Raw genomic sequence first — 10,335 nt, 5'->3', positions numbered from 1 at the left:
AAATGGAAGAAGTAGCTAAATCCAGACAAAAGTCCCCAAAAACACTCATTAATTGTACTATGGATAAATTGGACAATCAAAATGCACAAAACTAACTCGCCTATCACAAAGATCTCAAAATTGGCTGTGACCATTTACTTTGACAACAGCATTTTCACCGGCCGAGTAGATCCCTCATCACATCTTATGATGATAGATTTCTTTTGGATCCTGAACTGGATTTTGCCAACACCATTGTGCCAGAAACAACTTTTTTAAACAGTGATTCATCCTTCATTATTTTTGTGGAAAAGTGCCCTAATGCAATCGCACAACGCAATCAGCGTGAAAAGCGGCTACTTCATTTGATACTCCAAGAGGAGCTTCAGCTGAAAGTGACTTAAAGAGTAGTAAAATCATATATTTCTGTACTGGTTACATGTCACTTGCAAGAAGTACTCTCAAGCCCAATAGTTCAATACATCCTAAAGTCACCTGTAACAAAGCAAACATGAAAGGATAGACATATAATAGGAACTGTGGATCAGACCTATCTTCTTGAAAAACTAAATACGGTTGACTTCTTAAAAAAATCTCAACACAAATCAATTAAGCGTTGTCCCAACTAAATGGGTTTTGGCTACATGGATCCTGTTAACCATCCAACTCTATTCAAAACTGCCTTCTTGAAAAATATGACAATATTAACTGAAAAAAAAAAAGGATTAATGGAAGAAAACCTTGAGGTTAGCAGCTTCTTTTTCCAAATTCAGCTGAGAAAGAATTTATTGCTTCCATGAGGCAGGTGAAGAGACCATAACCATATCATTTTGTAGACACCCTATCACAGATCAAAACCATATCATTTAAGCATCAAACAGTACTGCCTTTCCCTATCAGAGACCTTAACCATATCATTTTGTAGCACCGCCACAATGGCACCATCACCATCAAAATCCAGCTAGCCCCTCTTGTATAAGCAATATCTGATATCCTATGATAATGATCAAGTCCTTAAATAAAAGTCAACTCAGATCAACCTTGTCCAAACTAAAAGGAGTCGTTTACATGGATCCTCTTTCTCCAATCAACTCTATTCACAGAATTTAGATATATAACAAATGGTCCATTTACATGAAATCTATTCTTGTCCTGCAAGTTCCATAGCTTTTCAGTAGAACACTTTCTACCAGTGGCTCACCTTCAAGGGTTTAAAAGTGAATGATTGGCTGCACCAATGGCAACATTGACTACTTTGTGTGAGAAATGCTCAGTTGAAGAAACCTTAAAACTCTTTTTAAGATTAGTTTCATAACATTATGACATTCTGAAAAAACAACTTTATAAGTATCTTCAAAGTTTTAACTTCGCAAAATTTCAAAATGGTTCTTAGTTTAGCAGACCTTTGAATCTTAAGTTCATAAAAACCCTAGATGTCTGCATCCTTTAGAATACAATACATTTTGTAAATGTGGAAAATCGATGACATTATTCCAACACAAAAAATTAATGCGAAAATTTCAGCAGCTCCCTTAAAGTATACCTATAATTATTATTATTTTAACAAAAGTATACATACACCTATAATTATTGATACAGTCCCTATGAAATACTTAAGACTTACACCACAGTACCACACCTTCCCCTGTTATTTTTAAATTCCAAACTTACCCCTTTCAGAACAATGGCCTGAAATCAATTAGTTTAAAGTCAGCCCAAGATTGATCTACCCATCTTCTTATATCCCATTCCCACCATGTGCACATTGATCTGGTCAAATTCTTTTAAAAGTCGACAAGCAAGTAACCACACTCAGGTCAACGGGTCGAGTTGTTAAGGCATTAGATAAGAAGATTTAATTTCCATATCCAACGTAATGAGGTTACTATTATGTCTGCAGCCCTTCAAATTTAACCATGAGTATCCATGTACTGTACTAAAAGTTGCTAATTATCCACTCTAATGAAAAATTGAACAATACACGCCATTCATTATTTTAGGGGTAAAGTTCGAATATTAAATAAAGTAGGAGAGAAAGTATTGTGCAAGTTTACTAATTAGGTTGCGGTATCAGTAAGATATTGGTAGAATGAAGTGCAAACAATATCCAGCAACATACGTCACAAATATGTAAGCTTCCTGAAGGAATTAAAGAAACAATAAAAAAAAAAAACCTGGATAATAAGAAAAGACCCATACCAGGAACTTGACGAGCTAATTGGAATGAAAGAGACTCAAAATCTCCTGACTCTTCTGAATCAATCGACAGATAGAGAGAACCGGAAAACGATAGGGCAGAGCGATAAGGTCAGCCCCCAAAAGAAAATCTTCTCAAGCCACCACACCAAGGCTATTAAGGGAACTACATTTGCTATCTTCAACCCATTGTGGAAGAAAACCCCTTCCCTCTTGAGTATTGAGTCTTGACCCACCTGATCGAGCCTGGTGGTTGATTAGGCACTAATTGAGCAGGATAAATAGCAGTAGCAGCAGAGGAACCGCAAGTAAGAAGACGAAAGTGGGTCAACGAGGTCGGTTGATGAGCCAGCGAAATCTCTGGCCTTCGTCGCCATTAACATCTTAGAAGCAGCAAAGCTCACTTTCCTCTTCAGACTTGGCTTCGGTTGTGGCTCTTTCCTTTTCTGGAGAAAAATAAAGTATTGATCTGAATGATATTACTATAATACCCTTACATTTTCTGTTGTAAATTGCAAAAGATTGTGAAAATAGTAAGGTTATTAGTAGAACATATGAGACTTTTTTGGGGGGGGTTGATACCTCTGTTTGGATCCCGAGGGAGGAGAGAGAGGTTTTGAAGACAACATGATTACGCCGGTTCAGGAGCTCTTCTTATGATCGCAATCGATCCCAAGATCACTAAGGAGTTAAAAATTGCTACTGCCTTTTCGGTTTGATCAGGGTGATGACATTTTTAAGTTGATTTTTGATAGAATTTAGAGTGTCTCGAAGGTTAATCTTTCCTGTAATCTTAGGATCAGTTTTTCAAGTTACAAAGGTGGAAACAACAGATACTTTCCCCACGCAGAAAATGAGGTCATTCTTTAAGTTTGTGATTTTCTCCATGTTAAATTACAAATTCTTCCATTCCATCATGATCTAGTCCGGAGGGCAGTGGCACATGTCTCTTGGGTGAATTTAGAAAATAAAGCTAATATATATAGTGGATTTCTTGGTCCTGGTTATACCGCTTCAAAGAAAAGGTCGTTTGGGTTTTAAAGATCCTTATCTGCAAAACCAATCTTTGCTAGAAAAGTTGCATGGTGGTTATGGTCTTCGATGGAAATGTGTTTCTATTAAGGCTTTGTTTGACAGGTGGGTGATGGATCTAGATGTTAGGGATTCTACTATCCATATAATCATGTAAACAATCCCTTAGTGTTTACAATACAAGTACGAATTATAAAATAAATTAATCATATTGGGGTTTTCTCTTTTTGTGCACTTGCTTTTATGAGAAGACCGTGCTCCCAAACAATATGTTTTGTAATAGCTACAGAGACCGTCAATATTTTATTTATAATAGAATTCTTTAAAACCCTATTTCACTTTCACAATCGACAATACTAGGAATTCATAATCAGAGTGGGTCTACAATTGCTTGAGCTCAATGGGTCAATCAATATCAGTTAAACCTACATAAAAGTCCTAACACTAGAGCCGTGAAATCCTAATACTATAGTCATGGCATTAAAAGTGCCCATAGTATTTTTTCTCAAAGTTGTAGTCTTTTGGTTTGCCCAAATAAGGATGTAGTGGTTGTCTTTCTTTGTGTTTTTATGTTATTTTCTCCTTGATACATACACATTACTTATAAAAAAAAAAAAAAGGAGAATGTAACTACAAGGATTTTACCATTCAACACTCAAAACCTGACCACGACAATATTATCCCAAGAAAAACATTTGGTTGGAACTTGAGACCTCCAGGTCACCAATTGCACTAGGCAATTAGTATGATATAGCTTCGTAGAGTTATGAGTTGAATTGTTTGAAATTGTCTAGATAGATCTAAGTGCAATCAGTTGTCGACCGTCCCTTCCATTTGACAAGAATAGTATTACAGCCACCACCATTTTCATATCATACTGTAGCTACCATTGGTGACTTCTTCAATCTAGCCTTTTAGTGGTGTAATGAATTAGGCTAACCGAAGAGAATGCTCAATATCACCCTCATTTCAATGGTAATTCACAAAAAGAATCAAATCTATAATGTTTATTTATTTATATCAAAGCTATAACGTTGAAGACATTACAAATGGTTATATATGGTGACCGTTATGGAATATAAACATTTGGGTCAATCCTCTTTGGTTCTATATAAGGATTCATTTTTTCATAGACGTAGCTTCTTGTTGGTGCCAAGAGCAAACCTTTTCAATCTTATCTTCTATATTACCCTCCCTCATTAGAATAACACCCCAGTCTCATTTGTTCCTATCATCAATGACATTGTTCACCTATCAACCTATTTAGAGCAGTGCTCTTTTCAACATGTTCTTAGAAATTGTAACAGTTTTGCTGATGCTCTGGGCAGAAAGGCTTTATCCACGATGTGTAGGATAGATTGGCCGTTATCTACTCCATGAATTCAGATGTTATGTAACTCTAAGTTTACGTTAAAATATAATAATAATAAATAAATAAAATTAAAATAAAAAAAAAGAAGAAAAAGAAGAAGAAGAAGAAAGATAAAGAGAAGAGTAAACCTTTTTACCTATTAGTTTTTTTTAGGTAAGCATTAGGCTATGTTTGGTGGTCAAGAGAAAAAACGAATCTAGAAAATAAAAGAAAAGAAAAGAGAATAAATGGTGAGAAAATAAAAAGAATATGTATGTTTGGTTACCAAGAAAATAGAAGAAAAGAAAAAAAAAGAAACAAATTAAAAAAAATTTGAATTTTAAAAAAGAGATAGACACATAAAAAATAATTGTATAATCATTCATTTTTTGTCTTATTATCTTTTCATATTTTCTCATTTTTTTTTTTTTTTTTGTGTTTTTGGTAAGAAAATTTTTTAAAAAGTAAATTTTTTTATAATTTTAAGAAGAATTTTGAATTTAAAAAAAGAATATTCTCTTAAACGAAAATATACCAAGAAGAAAAATTATTAACTCAAGAAAAAGAGTACAAAAATTGTACTTTTTTTTATCTTTTTTCTCCCCATGACTACCAAACACAGCCTTGGCTATACGCTCCAGTGGGGTCTTTGTCCGCCTCAATACTAACGCCTCGATAAGTTACTATCACGGGCACGAGAAGGGGAAGGGGACCAATAAGCTCCAAAGAGCCATCCGCTTGTAGCGGAAACCTTCCCCCCTCACCCCTGCTTTTTCTCTCTCTCTATCTGTCTACGGGGTTTAGCCATGTCTTCCACCTTTGTCATCTTCAACAATTCTCGCCGTCGCCTTCTCTGCAATTCCTTCTCTCTGCATTTACACAGATACATATCGATTCCATCATCTGCACTTCCTGAGATAAATTTGGACCTCTCTCACCCTACTTACATGGTTTGGGGTTCCAATACAGGCGTCGGAAAAACCCTTGTTTCAGTTGGTCTCGCCACTTCAGTTCTCTCTCCTTCGTCTACTCTCTCACCAAATCCCACCAGATTCTCCTACATCAAGCCTGTTCAGACGGGTTTTCCTGCAGATTCCGATTCTTGCTTTGTATACCGCAAGTTCTCTGAGATATTTCTCCGTCGGAGGTATCCAGTTAGCTTGTTCGCTTCCAATCATGCTGTGAAGGCTTCGGTTCCGGCTGCAGCAGAGGTTTTGGGAGCTGAAATGGTGGAGGGGAGTGAGGGTGGATTGAAGGATTTATGTTGGTATGAGGAAAGAAGAATACAGGGTGAAGATTCTGGAGTAGTGGGGTCGAAATTGGTTTGTAAGACAATGTACGCATGGAAAGAGGCGATTTCACCGCACCTTGCTGTTGAGAGAGAAGGTTCAGTTGTGCCGGATGCGAAATTGTTGGATTCGTTGCAGAAATGTCTCGAGGTTTGTTCCAGAGATGAAGATTGTGATAGGAAGGAAGGAATTTGGAGTGTAATTGAAACTTCTGGGGGTGTTGCGAGTCCGGGACCGTCGGGTACTCTCCAATGCGACTTGTATAGGTGCGTGTTTAGTTTTTTTTGCTTTCCATACTCTAGTCTATCCATACATATAGAACTTGGATGACTTTGACAATACATACACTTACATGCCTCTAAACTGTTTGGCTTTGATTTTAAATTTAATTTCATTTAGGAAGCTCAAAGAATTCAGGTAAACAGATTTTGTTGTTGTTGATGATTACAGTTTGCCAAGTCAAACATGGAGATAACTTCAAAAAGTAATGGACCAAAATACTATCACTGCAGTAAATAGCAGCTTTCATGACAAAATTGATGAATCTGCCACGAGTAATTAGTAGTATTGATTGGGAAACTAAACTGATTGCTAGAATGAAAGAAGAGACTTACGTAGTTCTTCGAAAGAATGCTTTGGATGTTATTAGTTTAACTAACCCAAATATGAAAATTATGGGCGACCTTGATTCCAGATGGAATTCCCTCCACCCCCTTTCTTTATGGTGGGTAAGGTGCATCCAATCATGGTAACTAATGGTTCAGGTGGATTACATCAACCAGTTGGAGTGTGGTCTCAAGTCCGATCTTGGCAACTTAAATCATCTTTTTTTACTTCTATAACCTTTTGGTCTGAACTCTGAAGTTCTGTTGCCGGGAAATATGAAATTTCCAGTTTCAGAAAGTGTCCCTTTTTGTAGTTGCTGCAAGTCTGATACTCATTTATGATTTACAATTTAAAGATTCTGTGTTATTCAACTTTCCAGAAATATGTATTTGGGGTCCATACTACTAATTTTTCCTTTATTACATTGCGGAGATATGTTTCTACTGCTATAATAATAGTTACTATTTGTTACTTCTATATAATCATGCTTACACTCTTCCACCATACCAGGCCTTTCAGGTTGCCTGCTATTCTTGTGGGGGATGGCAGGTTGGGTGGTATATCTGGGACTATTTCAGCATATGAGAGCCTAAAACTTCGAGGTTATGATGTTGTTTCTGTTATTGTGCAAGATCATGGGTTGGCAAACGAGATCCCCTTGTTGTCTTATCTGCGGAACAGGTAATAGACTAGTTTTGATCTTTTCTTTGACAATATATTTTTTTTCTTGGCCACTTATATTATATTTGTGATGGAGTTGATGCTTGGCTTTTTCTATGCGCACCTTTCAAAATGGGTACTGTGACTGTATCCTTCTTATTATTATTTGTTTTCTTCTTTGGGTCCTTCTAGGGTGCCTGTGCTCGTGCTTCCACCTGTTCCACAAGATCCATTAGACAACCTAATGGAATGGTTTGATGAATCTCACAGTGTGTTTTGTACACTTAAAGATATAATGCTATCGGCTCATTCAGAAAGACTTCGGAGGTTACATGAAATGCCGAAGAAGGCAGGGGATATTTTTTGGTGGCCATTTACTCAGCACAAACTTGTTCCTGAAGAAATTGTTACAGTTATTGATTCACGCTGTGGTGAGAAATTTGCCGTCCACAAGGTTTGTGTTTTGCATCTTTTGTTTTCTCTGATTATGAATTCTTAGTTCTGATCTGCCAAATGACACATGTTCTGTGCTTTTAGGATTTCTTATCGACCAGTCATTGAATTTTATATATGAAGATCTGGTTTCAGTGAATCATTAGTTGTTGAGCCATTTTTGGATTTCTTTCTTCTTCTTTCCACTTTTCCCCCCTTTGCTGGTGTATCTTGATTCTTGACCTTATATGTGCTTCTACTGTAGACATTGACACTGTAAATATGTTGGTTATCTCCTCACAGCTTTTTGATTTTTTGAATATAGGTTAGGAATAATGATTTTATTACCCAGCAATTTGATGCTTGTGCTAGTTGGTGGACTCAAGGACCAGATGCCACTCTACAGGTCACTCATATGAAATTTTTCTTTTTCCTGTGTTCTCCGCTTAACTAAAGATTCTTTTATTGTTACTTGATTCCAAATTTGGTATGTTTTGTTTAAAAACAGTTCCTTTTTTTTTTTTTTTAATTCCTCCCTTTCTCCTTTTTGATTTATAGAAACAATATCTACAATATATTTCTCCCATTATAATTCACCAAAGTTGGAAATTGCTTTCGGGGATTTCCAATTAAACAAAAAATTGCAGAACTTTGGCATGTTTACAGGGAATAATTCTGTAAATCTAAAATGGGTGAAGGAATTTGACCTATTTAAGCCAAACCCATTTCGAAATTTCTCTCCTTTAAACAGTTCTTAAAGAAATTAGAAGCCTGAAGAGAGCAACAATTGAAACAATCCATGGATTTGCAGATGGGCTGCAAATATAAAGTCGGTTGGTTGGGGAAATGAGCAAGAAACCCTTTCTTTGTCCTTTGTTTGCTAAAATACTGTACCAAGATTAACAATCTCGGGGGAAAATAAAACCCAGATAGGATCTTCCTATTCTTGGAACATCTGAAGCAAACAATGGCCTCTCTGTTCTCTAAATTTCTAAGAGAGATAGAGGTGTATGGATGCAGATTGTGGCGATGTGCTTGTCATGAAAAGGGAGAGAACAATGCTCTCTACCTTTTAATATAGTGGACGAATGTAGGCAAAGCTGATGATCCATCCACGTGGTAGAATTATATGTTTTTCTATATAGATTCCATGTGATTGTGTCCGTCCTGTTTTATAAATCAATAAAGCATGTTCGAGTATGGGATGAGTTGCAGGTATCGGATGAAGGGTGCTTGCGGGGAAGGGTTCAAGTATGGGTTGAAGGGTCCTCGCTGGAAAGGGTTCAAATAAAGGATGGTTTTTGGGGAAAATTAAAATTTTATTCCCTTTTATTTTTAACACTGTTTGCAGAAATGGGATGGTTGTAATTGTTGAAAATACAGGGCAGGTGATTGGAGTTAGGGCAAAGTCCAGGGGAGGTCTGAGTAATTTACTCTTTATAAAATGCATCAAAGAATTTAATTCTTCAAAATTTTGATTTTTTGAATCCCTGTGCCCATGTCTCTGTAGGACACCAACTCTTCCTTTTCTGTATAAGCAATATGACTTTCGGCTACACAGATGTGGCTGTTTCAGAGACTTACACATGACACTTGTGCTAGTGTCCTTGTTGCTCAAAATCTGACTGCTAGAGGAATGATTTGGCGAAAGCAAAATAAATTCTTGATCTTGGGTGCATTCGAGTCCTATGGAAATGAACTATGATAGCCAAGCTGAGATATGGTGATCAACCAATACTGTATTTCCTGAGACGACATTGTGCTTTCCAGGCTGTAAGAGACCAAGATTTGATGCATAAGGTGTGAACTCATGGCACTAAGGAATTAAAAAAAAAAAAAAAAAAAACCCAAGAAGTAAGACTAAGGAGGGATGACATATAAAAGATGTGACAAACTATAACAGCATAATAGCTTTATTCCCTCCCTCCCCCCCGCCTCTCTTTTTTAGAACATAAAGATTGAACCAAAAATAATTTCTACCTCTATAAATGATATAGGATTTTAAATAATCTTATCTCTCACTTCTTTTTTTCCCGCTAATGATTGGTATCCAGGCCTTCGGCATGGCTAGTCCCGCAGACCCATACTGACCCCACAACCGCATGGATTGGGTCATACTGGGGTTGGATGAGAACTATTCAACTTTTACCCAAAGCAGCGAAGAGCACCAAACACACCCATGTGAGTGGCCCCAAGGTGGTAAAAGGAGTCAAACTTAGAACCACACGCATCTTGAGGCGAAGATCCCTTGCTAACTCGGCTACCTCCTTGGGGTTATCTTATGCTCTCACTTAATCAATTTTATTTGAATATTAATTCTTTATTAATTACTATCATAATTATTAGAAACCTGAGTTATTAACAATGCCTTTTGAAGATGTATTGACAAATGTTTTCAGATAATACTGCGTTTATGTATATTTTTTCCATTGAATAAATATCTTTTACTTAAATCTTCTGAGGAAATTTAAGCTGATTTGCTTCTTTTATAGTATATTCTACTAATGGAATTGCTCTGAGTTTTTCTTTACAATGGGTCTTTAGGTGGTTTCAGATTGAGCTTGCAAGAGATATGGGTTATGCTGCAGCAAGATTTGGGCATGTAATGTTTCCTGAGAATGTTTATGAGCCAGCTTTACAATGTGCAGAGCTCTTGCTTGAAGGTGTTGGTAAAGGTTAGTTTCATTTCCTACTTTTTTTTTTCTTCTTCCAATTCCAATGCGAATGCCCTTGTCTCTCTTGACATTCCTTTCTCCCGCTTATTTTCTTTTCTTCTCTTTTTTTTTTTTT

At 36.5% G+C, this 10,335-nt stretch overlaps 1 protein-coding gene and 1 long non-coding RNA gene across 3 annotated transcripts in view; one reads left to right on the top strand and one right to left on the bottom strand.

Annotated features, from left to right (window-relative positions):
- Positions 1–2,673, bottom strand: part of LOC122070990 — a 3,627-nt gene extending 954 nt beyond the window's left edge. The window contains exon 1 of the long non-coding RNA XR_006138027.1: positions 2,179–2,673. This is a non-coding gene — a long non-coding RNA (uncharacterized LOC122070990). The remainder of the gene's footprint in view (positions 1–2,178) is intronic.
- A 2,584-nt stretch (positions 2,674–5,257) lies between these two features.
- LOC122070994 (bifunctional dethiobiotin synthetase/7,8-diamino-pelargonic acid aminotransferase, mitochondrial) overlaps positions 5,258–10,335 on the top strand; it is a 21,678-nt gene continuing 16,600 nt past the window's right edge. The window contains exons 1-5 of one of the 2 annotated variants that reach the window (XM_042635258.1): positions 5,258–6,113; positions 6,964–7,134; positions 7,306–7,567; positions 7,871–7,951; positions 10,100–10,220. In XM_042635258.1, the coding sequence (XP_042491192.1) occupies positions 5,365–6,113; positions 6,964–7,134; positions 7,306–7,567; positions 7,871–7,951; positions 10,100–10,220 (1,384 nt within the window). In that variant the 5' untranslated portion in view covers positions 5,258–5,364. The remainder of the gene's footprint in view (positions 6,114–6,963; positions 7,135–7,305; positions 7,568–7,870; positions 7,952–10,099; positions 10,221–10,335) is intronic. The other variant, XM_042635259.1, reaches the window with a different exon arrangement.

This window comes from Macadamia integrifolia, unplaced genomic scaffold, assembly GCF_013358625.1.
Source record: "Macadamia integrifolia cultivar HAES 741 unplaced genomic scaffold, SCU_Mint_v3 scaffold_170A, whole genome shotgun sequence".
Classification (NCBI taxonomy): domain Eukaryota; kingdom Viridiplantae; phylum Streptophyta; class Magnoliopsida; order Proteales; family Proteaceae; genus Macadamia; species Macadamia integrifolia.
Note: the sequence above shows the minus strand (reverse complement) of the source record. Positions and strands in the feature narration are given on the sequence as shown.